The sequence below is a fragment of the Medicago truncatula genome, chromosome 5 (genome assembly GCF_003473485.1).
Source record: "Medicago truncatula cultivar Jemalong A17 chromosome 5, MtrunA17r5.0-ANR, whole genome shotgun sequence".
Lineage (NCBI taxonomy): Eukaryota > Viridiplantae > Streptophyta > Magnoliopsida > Fabales > Fabaceae > Medicago > Medicago truncatula.
The window spans coordinates 11767297-11783308 of NC_053046.1; the positions used below are offsets into that span (position 1 = coordinate 11767297).

The 16012-nt window shown below is 35.3% G+C and overlaps 1 protein-coding gene across 1 annotated transcript; it reads left to right on the forward strand.

Annotated features, from left to right (window-relative positions):
- Positions 1-9910: 9910 nt before the first annotated feature.
- LOC11412177 (putative disease resistance protein RGA3) lies at positions 9911-14760 on the forward strand. Its single transcript, XM_003612665.4, has 2 exons — positions 9911-13900; positions 14344-14760. Exon 1 carries the CDS (start codon positions 10129-10131, stop codon positions 13864-13866), a length of 3738 nt encoding a protein of 1245 aa, XP_003612713.1. The 5' UTR covers positions 9911-10128; the 3' UTR covers positions 13867-13900; positions 14344-14760.
- The last annotated feature ends 1252 nt before the right edge of the window (positions 14761-16012 follow it).

Consider the following 16012-nt stretch of genomic DNA (forward strand, 5'->3'; position numbering starts at 1 on the left):
TGGTAAAACACGTTTTTTGACTTGACCACCGACAAAAACATGTGGTGCAGACCACCGACCATGACACTGATGCAGTCCGAAAAATATAATCCGGAATGCACATCTGTTTTCCGGAATATATTTTTCGGATTAATGCGATAATGGTGACGAGGGAAAAAGTTGGCACTTCTTGCAGGGTTAAGGAAATTTCAGAATGTATAATCCGGAAAGCATCAACATTGAATTCTTTTGAAAGAGAGCCATTAATGTAGGTTTGAACGGTTACGACCACTAACACGTTTTCATTGACTGTACTAATGACCTAGGACTTATTTTAGGCCATAAATAGACTTTCATCTTCAACAAATACCTTCATTCTTTCACTTCACCTCTTTTCTTTCATTTTCTTCAAATGTTTTTAGTTTTTTTATGGGTGTCGGTGGTATCATGATCTTTATTGACCGTTCATATAAACCATACAATAGCATTGCAGCTTGTGTGGGGTTCATATAATGGTCAACAGAGACTCTTGACATCAAAGAAAGACAAAAAAACACATAACATCTGATCCAAATTTTGTTTTCCGAAAGCACTAACAATCTGGTCCAGGGATATTTTTGTAAATTTTGCAGGGCGCGCGAAAAGGCAGTAGGGTGGGAAAAGTAAAACTCTAAATTTAATTCATATTCGATATTTTTTGTTTTGTTGAAAGAACATGAGAAAACAACCATGAATTCTTGCTCTCACCATTAATTGCTTAAAGTCCTCTAACTTCCACTCTCAAAGTTTTGTATTTCTCCTCTTTCAAAGACTTTACGAAAGCATGCTAAAATTGATTGATTAAATTGTTCCCATCATTACCCTTGGGCAAAAACATGTTTGCTTAAAAACTTGGATCAAAAGATGTTTATTTTACCTTATATTTATAGTGATACCATGTTTTTTTTTTTTTTTTAAAGAAATGTATGGTGATACCATATATTTATAAATTTATTTTTTGCCTCTGCAATACATAATTAAAATATAGATTTTTTTAGAGAAAGTAAATTTAGTTTTCTCTGCAATTTTTTTTTATATTTTATCATTTAAATACAAGATTCCTCTAATTTGTATTCTTTGACATCATCTTCCCGTCGAAAAATATTGGTGTCGAAAACGAAAAAGCCAAGTGGACTTGCTAACATATCTGCCATATTGATGATACTAGTCCTTGTGAGCTTAACTCAGTTGGTAGGGACAATGCATAATATATGCAAGGTCGGGGTTCAAACCCCGGCCACCACCAAGCACAATTAGACAGTGTTTACCATAAATACCTTGAAGTTTGGTTGGGTACCGATAATCGTAGGAAAAATTCATTCAAATTTTGATTTTATTTCCATATAAATTAATATAAAAATATGTTATGTCATTTAATAATTGGATGATGAACATGTATCCAACCAAACTTCAAGGATACCCATTGTGTTCACATCATTTCTAGAAAAAGTGACGATAACCACTATAAATTTACATAAAAAATAAAAAATTCTGGATTCGAACTCAGAAAAACAAAAAACCACGAAACATATCTATTCTAATAAGGGTTAATAGTGTTTTACCCCTCTGTAATATAGGTCATTTCCAGTTTTACCCCCTGTAAAATATATTTTTTGGATTTCGTCCTTGTAATTTGAAGATTTTTGGTTTTGGACCTTCATGAATTTTGACTGTACAAAATCGAAGATATGGCAGGGGGTAAACCGAAATTTGCTCAAATTAACATGGGGGTTAAACCGAAATTTTCTCAAATTACAAGGGGGTAAACCTAAATTTGCTCAAATTACAGGGGGTAAAATTTTCCATGAAGGTCCAAAACCAAAAAATCTTCAAATTACAAGGATGAAATTCAAAAAAACTATTTTACAGGGGGGAAAACTGGAAATGACTTATATTACAAGGGGTAAAAGACTATTAACCCTTCTAATAATATTGGTATTACCGGTTGCGTTTGGCACATCAAGTTTTAATTTTCATTTTCATTTTCAGATGTAAGAATAGTAAAATATTTCTATTTTAGATTTAGTTATTGATAGATACAATTTTTTGTGAAATAGTTCTTCCTTGGTACACCTTGTGCTAGGAAAAACATTTTGATTTGATAATATATTCTATTTTAGCCTCTTCAAAAAAGAAAAGAAATATATGATATTTAAAGAAGCCATTTAAAAAAATTCTTAAAAAAAAATTATTTTAGTTGATTTTAAATAAACGAGGTAATGTCTTTCAGAAAAAATTAAACGAGGGAGTGAAGTCGTAACAATAACCCCAAAGGTGATTTATTTGAAAATATGGAAAATGTTATTTTTGAGAAGTTTGAGAATGGGACATAACAAAGAATGGTGCTCCTATTTTTCTGAAGTCTGTCTCAGTAAAACAACGATTTCTCACTTGTTAACCGTTGGATCAGGCTGATTTTTGGACCGCAGGTTCGAAACACATGGGTCTACCTTTTCACCTTTCGGATATCGTTGAAACAAGGTCTGAGTTGATATAAATCGGCCACGGTCAGGAAGAGTATCAAAGGGGATTAGAGGATTGCAAAAATGCGTTGAGGGCGCGTTTGACTCTTAACAAGGGAGATAAACCATACTTTGCACGTGATCTAAGCAACAAAATTGGAAAGCTATGAAAAACATTGGCAGGGTGGAAAATGGTGCCTCTAGGCAAAGGCTATTATGATTTTCACTTTGACTCGGCGCATGACCTTAGAAGAATATGGGCAGCAGGCACGGTGAACCTCAAGTCGGGTTTGTTACAGTTTTCACAATGGACCAAAGACTTCAAATATCTTGCTCAAAAACAGACTCATGTTTCACTTTGGATTCGATTGGTGGAGTTACCGCAAGAATATTGGCGGGAGAGAATTTTGAAGGAAATAGCAAGTGCGGTAGGTACACCAATTGACATTGATGGGTGATGAAGGATTTTTACCTCTCATAAAACTATTTACACGTAAGTATAATAGGATCGTGTCCACAGGGAGTTGCGTATTTCATAAGCATTTTCACAATATTTGTCATGTTAAGTGTTTGGGTATAAATTGTTTGTTTGTGTAAAACTATTTTCCTAATAGACATAAAAGTAAAACGAGAAGAGATAGGGCTATTCCGCTTGCGGTTAGAGACATCAACCAAGCGTAACAGCTGCAATCTCTCGATCGATTAACGGATTCTAGCTTTTTAAACTATATTATCACAATCACTCGACAATATCATTCGTGTCCAAATGATATCGTTATTTCTAAGGGATCGTTTAAACATCGATTTCCCAAACATTTAAACAATCACAAAGTCGTTTGGGTAGTTTAATCGACGATTTCCCAACCGATTAAATTACCCAAAAGCATTAAGTTCTAGATTAAAAGTGATTATCAAATATTAACATCCATGTCTAGAGTGATAACTTAAGATAGATTGTTATTCTATTTCTAGATTCAAAAGTATGTGTCCATATCATTTTGAATCTCAATAAAACAATAAAAGCAAGAATAACAACAATATTGAATAAATAAGCTAGAACCATATATTAAAAGATCAAAAGATTACATAATAGCTTGTTTGAATACCTCAAAACTACAAGAGTAGATGTAGCTACATATGTCTATGATAGCTTTGCAAAGGATGAAGAAAGGGTGAAGATTCCATGACAAGATCCATGATGTCTCAACAAATCTTGGCTTGAATCTACTCCTAACTACCTTGCTTTGTGTTTCTCTCTCTAGAAAAGCCCTAGTCTCTCTCTAAAACCAGAAAAATATGAATAAAAATGTAATAGCATGAATGGAAAGAGAAGAGAAAACTATTTATAAGGGTTGACTGCGTGCCAGTTCGCTTAAGCGAAGAAGAGTTCGCTTAAGCGAACATCCAGGAAATCTCCAGTTGACCATTGAGGTGCTGCCACGTGGTCCTTATCTTCTGAAGTTGGATAAACTTCGCTTAAGCGACTCACAAGCGAACATGTGAGCGAACTTTCCTGGAGCTCACTGGAACTTGGTCGCTTAAGCGAACCATAGGTCGCTTAAGCGAACTGACCTTTCTTCATGAGCGAACTGGAAGCGTGCCTGTAAGCGAACAAAACGGTTGCTCTCTGTAATTGGTTCGCTTAAGCGAACAGGAGTTCGCTTAAGCGAACGGACCTTGGTTCATGAGCTTCCTTCTTTTGGTCATTGCTTGTCATTTCCTGCATAAATTGGGTAGAATCAGGCATGTAAAGCATAAATGGTAAAATTGCACTCAAATGGTAGCTTTTCCTTAGATAACTTGCAAAACAAGTCACTAATTTGCCTAAGTTAACACATGAAATATGTTACTTTTGAGCACTTATCAATGGGACGACGCAAAATCTCACCTTTGGAAATTATGTGAGAATTTTAGTGGATATTGATCTTTCAAAGAGAACTTTTGATGAAATTCTTGTTGAGCGCGATGGCTTTGCTTTCAAAGTTGAGGTACAATATGAGCGGAGACTGTTGTTTTGTCATCACTGCTTCTCTATTGCGCATGATGTCTCCACTTGTCGTTGGTTACATCCGCAACCACCAAAAGACAAGAATGATCGAGGGAAACAAATTGTTGTGGCCGAGGCATCCCCTACCAAGCCTACTCGGTAGAACTACAACAACAATGATGTGGGTGCTTCCACGTCGGCTAATGGCAGCACTTGGACATGGGTTACAGCTCCGTTTGCTTCAACGGTTATTACCACTCAGCGGGTTCCGGTTGCTACATCTCCACCAACATCATTGGCCTCAGTTTCATTGGCTTTACCAGCTTCAGTCCCTTCCCCTAGTTTGCCAATTCATTCACACTTGGGGCCGGTTTCTTTGGTTACTTCCACACTGGCGTCTTCACAGATGGACGCGTCTTTTTCGTTAACTTCTTTTAGTTTTCCATTACACAATGTGTTTGATAGTATTACTCCTGGAGAGTTGCCACATGTTATGCCAGTGTTAGAGGTTCCCTAGTTGCGCAAGTTGCCGTGCATTCTAAGAGAGCAGAGCAATTGCATCTGACATCGCGGGAGGTGTTGGAGAACCCCATGGCGGATGACGCCTCTGATTTGCTTTCTGATGTTGTGGAACACGATCGTTCGAGCCCGAGGGAGCTGGAGGAGAGTCCCAAAGGTTCCCACGAGAGTGAGCATAATCGTACGAGCCCGAGGGAGCTGAAGGAGAGTCCTAAAGGTCCCAACAAGAGTGCCCTACATACACCACATATTGAGAACCATGAGGTGCATGAAGTATCGGTTGCTGTTGATGAGCACATTGATGTGCATTAAGGGTCACACGCTACCTTTGAGTTACCTGTGGTTGTTGAGCCGACAACTTTCAGTTAGTGAAAGTGTGCCCACGGAAGAGGAACATATGGTCACGATTTTGCAGCAGCAAGTGATCCATCCGAGCAAAAATATACAACATGGTTTAGATTTGTGGGACATAGTTCGTGAATATGATGAAAGATCAGCGAAGGAAGACTTCACATCGGTTCTTACAAGAAAACAGAAACAGAAACTTAAAGTTAAACAAGTTTTAGCAACACAGTCTTCTAAAACCCGTGCTCGGGGTGAACATCTCTCGACTTATCAATGAATTTCCTCTATTGGAATGTTAGAGATGGCATAAAGCTCGCAATCTTGGGATTCAGGTTATTTCTTCTCATATCTACCATAAAGGAAACAGTTGCGCAGATAAGTTGGCTGCTTTGGGTCATTCCATGGTTGGTGAGGTTCGGCTTGTCACTCTTCCAAATGAGTTGAAGATTGATTTCTTTCGAGACAGATGCAGGTTACCTAACTACAAATTTCCTTAGTATGTTTTTGGGTTGTTTTATTGTTTTCTCTGTTTTTTCGCTGTTTTTTTTGGAGGGTTTTGGTCTAGTCCCCCCTCCTTTTGTAAATATTTCCCCCCCTTTTTTTAATAAAATTTCGAGTTTGGCGGCATAGGATGGAGGTCTCTCGGAGTGCCAACCTAATTGGGATGTCGATGAGACCTCTTGACCGTCCTCTCTCCTTGCTTATCAAAAAAGTTTGAGAATGTTAGTTATCTACACCAAGATTCTTCAGAAAATATGATTTAAAAAATGTTTAATAGAAAATTGAGTAAATATTTAAGTTCGTCTCAGAAATTAGACATTTCTATTAATATTTAAGATCCTTAGTCCGTTTGGTTCGGGGGTTTTGATGGGGAGGGGAGGGAAGGGGAGGGAATATTTTAAATTTGTTGTGTTTGGTTCAATTTTTAGAAGGGGAGGGGAGGGAGAGGAAGGGGAGCAAAATCCCTTATAAGTTCATTTATTGCTCCCCCTCAAATTGGAGTTTTTTGGAGGGGAGGGGAGGGAAAGATAAATGATTTAATGCAATTTTAATTATATTGACATAATTATCCTCATATTCATTCTTAAATGACAAAATCGTCCTTATTTAAAATTTAAGTGTTTCAATATACTGCTTATTACCCTTTTTTTTTCTTAACATGCATATATCATCCTTATTTATTTATTTTTTTAAGTAGAACCACATATTCTTTTCTTCTAATATTTTTTTTACGAGAATTTTTTTTTTTTTTGTACTAACGTTGTTCTCATTTTTTTATTTAATATTTTTTAATTGTATTATATATTAAAACATTATCAACAAATTTTGTGAGGGATTTTTTATAAATATATTTTATAAATTAGTTCTAACAATAATTTTTTTATAAATATTTTTATATTTTCGTAGATTATTTTATAAATATATTTTATAAATCAGTGCTCTAATATTTATGAATACCCAATATCTTGTCAGAAGTTTTGTGTATGATTATTTATGGCGTTTACAGTTACTAAGTTTTCAAGTTTAATTTTTTATGAAATGGATAATTTAAAAATCGTGATACTATTTTAATATTAGAGGGATAAAAAAGTAATTTAGTTTTAAAATCCCTCCCCTCCCCTTGTGAACCAAACATATATTTGATTAAAATCTCTCCCCTCCCTTTCCCTCCCATCATTTGAACCAAACATATATTTAATTGAAATATCTCCCCTTCCCTTCCCTCCCTTTCCCTCCTCTCCATTAAAACCCCTCCCCTCCCCTCCCCTTCGTTGAACCAAACGGACCCTAAAATCTGTCAAGATTACCAAAAACAAATTGATTATGTTTTTAAATAATCTAGAAGCATGTCATCTCTATCGAATGACGACATTCCATAAATTTTTTTTATTTTTTAAAACCATATCTACCTAATGACTCAAGCCAACCCACTTTTTTTAGGTGGGTTTGACTGAATTTTTCGGGATGACCCAACCCATATACATATGATGACGTTGACTTAAAATTTTAGAGTGCACTTATCTTAAAATCTCAAATTTGACTATATCAATGTTAATTTTGACGGACTAGTTTGACTTCTAAAAAAAACCCTTGCGCACGTTAGACAAAGCTCAAAACATATGGATACCTTTTGTGAAATTGAAAGGTCAACTGTATGCTCCTAATTAAGGTACTAAGAGCATCTATAACGCTCGAACAAATTTTTTGTTCTTAGCTGCTAAAGTGTTGTTCTTAGCATCTATAACACACTTCCTATTTTACTTTATGTTTCCATAGTGGCATCCAACTCATTGATCTCCAATGCATATAACATAAAAATATGTTCTTGATTGCTAAGAACACTAGAAAAGAACATGCGTTGGAGATACTCTAAAGGAGAGTCCATTCCAAAATAGTAGTCAATTAGGTGAGAATAATTAAAGGTTTATATATTTTATTTCTTAGATGAGATTTTTCAATATAAAACTCATAAAGTAGTATATTTTCCGTGAAAATATTACAAGGATTCCTCAATTCTTTTTCTTAAATTCTCTCTCATTTTCTCAAAATGTGTATCCCTTAAATCTTATCTACCCTTTATTTATTGTAAACTCTCTCCTTTTTTTAATAGAAGTCAGGAGATATATACATTTAACTAAACCCCATGTCACATGAGAGCATCCGACCCATAATTTAATACCTCACTAGATAGATAATATAATATTTCTTTGTAAAAAAAGAAATATGTTCCGTGAAGCAAGCTAGAATAGATGTTCAGTTCACACTATATATATATATATATATATATATATATATATATATGCCGTATGGCCAGCTGGTGTAAGTAGTTAAAAACCACAAAAGCGATTTACGTTAACCTTCTTGTATGAGATTCTCTAATTTGAAGTTTGACCGAAATATGAACGTTTGATCAATAACCGTTTCCACTACGAACTTGGTTTGGGTTTTTCTGAACAATTTATTCGAAGGAGTTCATTAACGACTTGACCCTAATCACTTTGTTTGTTTATACACGATTAATCGATTATGAAAAGGTTGACCATTTTCTATTTCTGTATTTATTTATTCATTTAACAAATCTTCGGAGAGTGGAAAATAAAATGATTGATGATTATTTTAGTACACATTCATGAATAAGGAGAGAATAGTATAATATTCTTCTTCTTCCTTACCAGAAGACTCATCAATCGGTTTTGAATATTATATTTTCATACAAATAGGATAAGAGCAAATCCATGGATGTAGCTTGTTCAACCAAAAAAAATAAAATCCATGGACGTAACCAATGACTTTTGGTTAACTAAAAGCTCTAATAAAGTTGATCATAATTAAATAAATGTTTAACAAGTGCAAGTTCAAGTTCAACTTTTTGACGGATAACGTGTCAAAATAATAAAATTTGAGTAACTTTTTTATTCTTTTATTTTACGTGAAGCACGATATTAGATCATTGTTCATATTTGATTATTATATACTGGCTGTAGAACGTGGCCGGCAGGAAACTAGTTGAAAACCAGCAATTATCTTTGCTGTCTGCATTGTCATTGCTCATCATTTATTTATAATACATTTGATTATGTAAAGGCTTGATGACTTGGCCGTAATATGTTTTTATAAATCGAGCGTGGAAAATGAAAGCTTTGATGATTGTTTTTGTTTTTATTTTATAGGGAAAGCTTTCATGATTATTTAGCATTACTAGAAGTACTTGGGTTATCACATCCAAAAGAAATTAGACTTATATCCTGTTTGGTAAAAATAACAGATAAATTAGTTTTCAATAAAAAATTAAAAAACTTAGTTGATATCTTGCTTAAAACGTCTAAGAAATAGAAAAAGATGTAAATCATCAAATTCAAGAGTCTCTATCGTTCAAGCTAAAGGAAATTTTTTATTGTATAACTGTAAAATCGACAATGTTGTATGAGAATGTTGGGTGGTAACAAATCAACACGAGAGTAAAATACGAATAGCAGAGATGAGGAATGTTGCGTTAGATGTATGATAAGACTAGACATGATAGAATTATAAATGATTATATTAAAAATAGAGTTGGGGCAACACTTATTGTAGAAAAGATGGTAGAAACTCAACTTATGTGGTTTGAGCATGTAAAGAGGAGACATGTAAGTTAAATTGTAAAGGTCTGATGAAGGGTAGTTGCATTATTAGAGGCACATGAAAACATAGAAAAACGAAAAATCTATTAAGAAAAATATAAATATTAATGAGTTAGATAAAAATTTGGTATTTGATGGCGTCATTTAATCTATATAGACAAATCTCATTTAGTGGATATAGTACTTAATTAATTGTTGTGGGTTCCTAGAACAATAGTTGCTTGATTACAACCCCAAACAAAAATGATTTTTTTTTTGGTGTACAAACAAAAATGATTTGAACACGCACATATAATACATGTCATTTAAATATTTAAAAAATTATGCACTAATTTTTTTGGTCGATAGATAAAATGATAATAATCATTAAAAATTCAGACACACAAGTTGGGGAAACCATGATCACGACATTCGATCTAACAAATTTTTTGTATTATTTCTTTTACCTTTTTGCATTTACGTGTGTGTCTAAACCATTTTCAGCTGTAGTTGTAATCAAGAATTGTTGCTCAAGTGTTCTAGATCTTATTAACATAAGACTTTCTCTTAACCCAGCAACACATACAATAGGGAGCGAGTATTATCTTGTTCTTCCACCCCAATTACCAAAGCACTCATCCATCATTTTTTGAATACTAATACTATTTTCACACATACACACGATCATATTAAATCAATGGAAGTAGAAATTATATTCCATTCAATCTCCAACATCCAACAATTAATTAAGAGCTCCCAAGAACCCCTAGTAAATCGGTTATCAGGAGTTGACATCGACCAACTTAGGAACAACCTTAACGAGATCGATGAAACAGTAAAAAAAGCACAAAAAAGTCACTTCCGTAGCTCTGAAAAGATTCTTCCTTGGTTGAAAAATGTTAAAGTAGCGATAGTCGAGTTTAACGATTTGATAGAAGATATCAATCTCAAGGAGAGTATTGCTGGCAATATTTCGATTTTCAGATGGGTGTTAAGCTTAAAGAGTCGTTATAGTGTTACGCGTCAAGTCACAAAAGAGCAAGGGAAACTCAAAAGCTTAAGTGAGGATGGAAAGAGTTTAATCTCTGTAGAATTAGAACAAGCAGCAGCAGGTAGCAGAAGGTTTTCAAACGAAGTGTTTGAGAAAGTTACTGTGGTTGGAAGAGAATATGAGAAGAAAGAGATTATAGATCGACTACTTAAGTGGATCAAATCTACTGATGCTTTTCATGTTGGTGTTTTTGTCATTGTTGGTGTTTCAGGAATAGGAAAGACAAAACTTGCACGTCTTGTTTGCAAGGATGAGCAAGTCAAAGCAAATTTTGGGCCACAGCCAATTTGGATCGATCTTCTCTACGAGACCTTTGATGTTGAATCAATAGTTAAGTCAGCTACCACCACTGTTAATGATGGTAAACACCCTCTAATTGTGCTTGATGGTTTGCAAAATGAGATGAAGAAGGATCTTGAGAATTTGCAGCAACGATTAAAGGAGTCTTGTGGTACCGGTTGTGCAATACTCATCACTACACGTGGCAGCCATGTTGCTAACATGGTTGCTAACAACATTTCTGGATTTGCTGCTAGATTTGATTTGGGAGGGTTTCATGAAAAAGAGAAGAAAGAGCTTGTAGATCAACTACTTAACTTGAACAATTCTACTGATGATTTTCATGTTGGTGTTTTTGTCATTGTTGGTGTTCCGGGAATAGGGAAGACAAAACTTGCACGGCTTGTTTGCGAGGATGAGCAAGTCAAAGCAAATTTTGGGCTACAACCAATTTGGATCGATCTTCTACACGAGACCTTTGATGTGGAATCCATAGTTAAGTCAGCTACCACCACTGTTGATGATGGTAAACACTGCCTAATCGTGCTTGATGATTTGAGAAATGAGATTAAGAATGATCTCGAGAAGTTGCAGCAACGATTAAAGGAGTCTTGTGGTACCGGTTGTGCAATACTCATCACTACACGTAGCAACCAAGTTGCTAACAACATTTCTGGATTTGCTGCTAGATTTGATTTGAAAGGGTTTGATGAAAAAGATTCTCAATCGTTGTTTCAACAAATTCATAGATCAGCTTCAGCTTCAACTTCAACCAACAACAAACAAGACAACGGATTGGAGATTGTGAAGGATTGTGGGGGAGTGCCTCTTGCGATAAAGATCAAAGCGGCGTTGATGAACAAGATTCTTGATGAAGGAGGACAAATAGAAGACGTGGAGAGGGAGTTTCTAAACGAGCTCAAGTTTAGATATTACGAGGATCTTCCCACATGTTATAAATTGTGCTTTGCATTTTGTTCATTGTTTCCAGAACATCATTTGATTGATGCCGAGAGATTAATTCAACTTTGGTTTGCTGAAGGATTTATCACGTTTTCCTCCATTAGTCAACAAGAAAATGGTTTCAACGAATTTGTTGCCTCGGTTTTCCAACAAGTGGAGAAAGAAAACAGCGAAGACCAACACGGTGTTGTGAGGGAGTGCTATAGAATGAACAGGTTCATGCATAAACTCACAAGGTTAGTGGCTAGTGGCGAAAACATCACTGTAGATTCAAAGGGAGAAAAAGTTGAAGAAGGAATGCTGCGAGCTTCGTTTGATTTTGGTTTGGATCTTTCGTGTGGGATTCCAGATTCGATGTTTATAGCAAAGAAACTGAGGACCATTTTATTGCCATACAAAAACATTAACAACCCTCGGCTTCCACACGAGGTGAAGATGACGACGCCAACCTGTGATAAGATCTTCAACACCTTCAAGTCCATGCACGTGTTGGATCTACATGACTTGGGGATCAAGATTGTACCAACCTCTATTGAGGAGATGAAATACTTGAGGTTTCTAGATCTATCCCACAACAACATAGAGAAGCTTCCTAGTTGCATCACAAAGCTTATCCATTTGCAAACCTTGAAACTCTCCTACTGTCATGTCCTCAAGGAATTGCCAAAAGACTTGAAGGATCTGACTCGCCTCAGCCATCTTAACATTGAGGGTTGCTTGGATCTAACTCACATGCCAACCGGGATAGATAAACTCACTTCCTTACAAACATTGTCACTTTTCGTGGCCAGCAAGAAACATGCTGACACCGGAGGACTAAGGGAACTCACAAATCTCAACAACCTCAAGGACAAACTGGAAATTTTGCATCTGGAGCAAGTCAAGTTCTCTCCATCCAACGAAGCGGCTAAAGATGAATTTGTGAAAAATAAACAACACATTCAGCATTTGACTCTAAGATGGGACCGCGATGATGATGAAGAGGGAAGCAGTGGCAGCGGTGGCGCTGATGTAGACAACAACGACGAGAAGTTACTTGAATGTCTCCAACCACCTCCCAATTTGAAAGTTCTATTCATTGTAGGGTACAATGGCCGCACCTTATCTAAATGGCTCGATTCGCTTCAATGCCTTGTTAAGTTTACCTTGAGTGACTGTCCTAAATGCAAATTTCTACCGCCAATCGATCACCTTCCAAATCTCAAGGCTCTCCATCTTCGGAGGTTGGAATCTCTTGAATTCATTGCAGAAAAGAGCAGTGAACCTAAAGTAGATTCCTCTTCCTCTAAACAAGAATTCTTTCCAGCCTTGAAGGAGCTTACAATTTCGGATTGTCCTAAACTCGAAAGTTGGTGGGAAAATGATAAGACATTGAAAAAAAACAGACCATCTTTCCCTTGCATTTCAAAACTAAATATCCGATGTTGTCCTAAATTAGCATGCGTGCCACTGTGTACTAATCTCGATGAAGAGTTGGTTCTGGTAGATTCCAATGTAAGATCAATGAGGGAAACCAAAACTGAAACCGAAACTACCGTAGAAGCTTCACTAAGTCCTCTCTTGAATTTGAAGTTCATGGTAATCGAGCGTATTGAAGAATCTCCACCACAGAATTGGCTTGAAGGCTTCACTTCCCTTAAAGAACTTCACATTCGAGATTGTCCTAACTTAAAGTCATTACCACAAGGTTTCAAGACTCTCTGTTCACTACAGTCTCTCTGTATTGAGAGATGTCAGGAGTTCCACCTCGAAAAACCTGAAGTCGATTATTGGGAGGGTCTTGTAAAGCTTGAGTCTCTTACTTTAAGGAGTATTCCAAAACTAGTGACCCTTACACGCGGATTTGGAAACTTGAAATCATTGAAAGATTTAAGGATTTATGATTGCCCTAGTTTAACTCATTTACCAGAAACCATAGACAATCTCACTTCACTTCGTGAACTGGTTCTTTCTGAATGCAGAAGTATGGATTCTCTGCCCAAAGGAATGATAAAGCTCACGTCACTATTTACCTTGATCATTATGGACTGCCCCTTGTTATTGCCAAGGTGTCAACCTGAAACGGGTGATGATTGGCCACAAATTGCTCAAATCAAACATAAGTCAGTGAAGGAGACTCCTCAAGACTTAGGGGACCTGTGAAATCTAGCAAAAAATGAATTTACAGGTTTATCAGGTACTAATATTTGACTTAGCTAAATCCTTAAGATTTTTATTTGTTCTTGTATTTGCTTCATATAGTTTATGATAGTAATATGCATTAAAAGTTTGATTATAAAGCAATATGTTAATGATCTGAATCAAAAATATAGAAAAATATGCATTAAAAGTTTGATTATATTAAAATGGACTAACATGTTTATTAAGTGAGGTAGTGTCGATTTTAACATAAGAAGCTATGAGAATGTAATTCAAGTTTCGTTCAAGGAAGTAGTGTCATTTTCTCTAATATATTTTTCATAAAAGCAAAGGAAAATGTATATTTATTTATAGTATTGTGCTATTTAAAAATGTATTAAAAAGAAGTGTGTAATTTACTCATTCTCTTTTACTTCTAGCCATGTTATTTATCTGGTACTAATTATACTGTTATGTATATTGAAATGTTTTGATTTGCAGGTTATAAAAAATGAGCTTGAAGGAGCATAGATGAAGATGTTGGTGAAGATCCAATCCAATATTCGCTTACAGGATATAGACATTTGTCACTTGGATTTGAGTTGTGTGCGGTCACAATTGCATGCAATCAAGATATCTCGATAGTCCGATTAAGATAAGATAATCTAGATTTTAAACTTGATTTTTTAAATTTAAAGAAAATCAAAATTTATTTTAAAAATTTAGACCGTCGGATTTTGATATGACGACCGAGATCCGCTTGATTGCTACTCCGCCCTAATCCAAATCCCTCACACTGGCTATTTTAGTTTAAACAGTATGGATTCCCAATGTTTTTTTTTTGGATCTCTTGCATGATGTGTTCCTTTTTTAATCTAAATTTTTTATTTTATAAAAGTAACAGTGGATTTTCTGTAATATGTTATAGCTATGAGTTTTTGTTTTTTTTGACAAAAATAAACGATATTCATTCATTCAAATTGATAAAGTACATCGATACAATACAAATTCAAATTCGCTAAAAACAAAAAGGATGAATATGTGAACAAACTCACAACAACCATGTTAATAGCATAAAACGGCAAAGTACATATGCCTACAAATATGACTATATTCAAGTCTCCGGATCTGCAACGTTGACGACGCCAAAGTCATTGTCATTGATCGGATCTGCAGTTGCGCAAAGCTAATCTTTCAATCTGAATCAAATAAACATCGCACTAAGACGGGAAATCAAAAACACACCGCACAAAGACGGGAAATCAAAACAAACAGAGTCGTTCAGAGACGACGAAATCACAAAAGCAAACTAAAGAAAAGAAAATATGTGAAATCACTTATTCAATATAGCTATGAGTTATTTATGATTGTTTACTATTGTCTGATGGATTATTCTCTGCCATCAGACCTATTAAGCACATAATTATATCCTTTCAGCTAGTTTTTTCCATGCAAAATTACTAAAGGGAAGGAAACATTCTTTCGATTCGCTCTAAGTCTAAGATGTTGATGGTAACTGGATTACTGAACCTAGAGACATGGCAACAAGGCGGATCGGGGGCGGATTTAAGCATCCATGTCCCCGCACCCGCCCCCATCCTCAAACCATTTTTGAGGTAAAAATTGAACACCCAACCTCGCCCCCACCCGCGAAAACTCTATTTTTTATAAAATATTTAAAAAATGTATATTTTTTCATAGTAACAAAAAACAATAACTATATTATTAATTAAAGATCTAATAAAAAAATTTCAAAAGAGCAAAATAATTAAAATAAATATGTTTCTAAAGAGTAATAATTTATTAAAATAGGTTGGTGTTTATAGAAATAAGATTATAAAATATAATAAAGTAAATTTCAAAAAGCGGGTGTGGAGCGGGTGTAAGCATCCCCCGCCCCCGTACTAAAAATCAAGATTTCCCCCACACTCAGTTAAATCGGCTTTTCCCCATTAAACTCGTGGGCGTGGGCGACCGAGTATGGCGGGGGCGGATTTTGTTGCCATGTCTAAAATCCTAGTGAATTGGAACTCCTTGTGAATAGTTACTTCTCAAGGTTACTTTTGCAAAATGATGGCCAGCTTAACCTTGATCTTACAAGATCTTTTCCTCATCTTAATGTAGAACAATTATCTTATCGTCTCTAATCTATAATGAATAGAAATTAGAG

What these genes read in the sequence shown, in the direction of transcription:
- LOC11412177 (XM_003612665.4), top strand. Translation starts at nt 10,129, where the DNA reads ATGGAAGTAGAAATTATATTCCATTCAATCTCCAACATCCAACAATTA.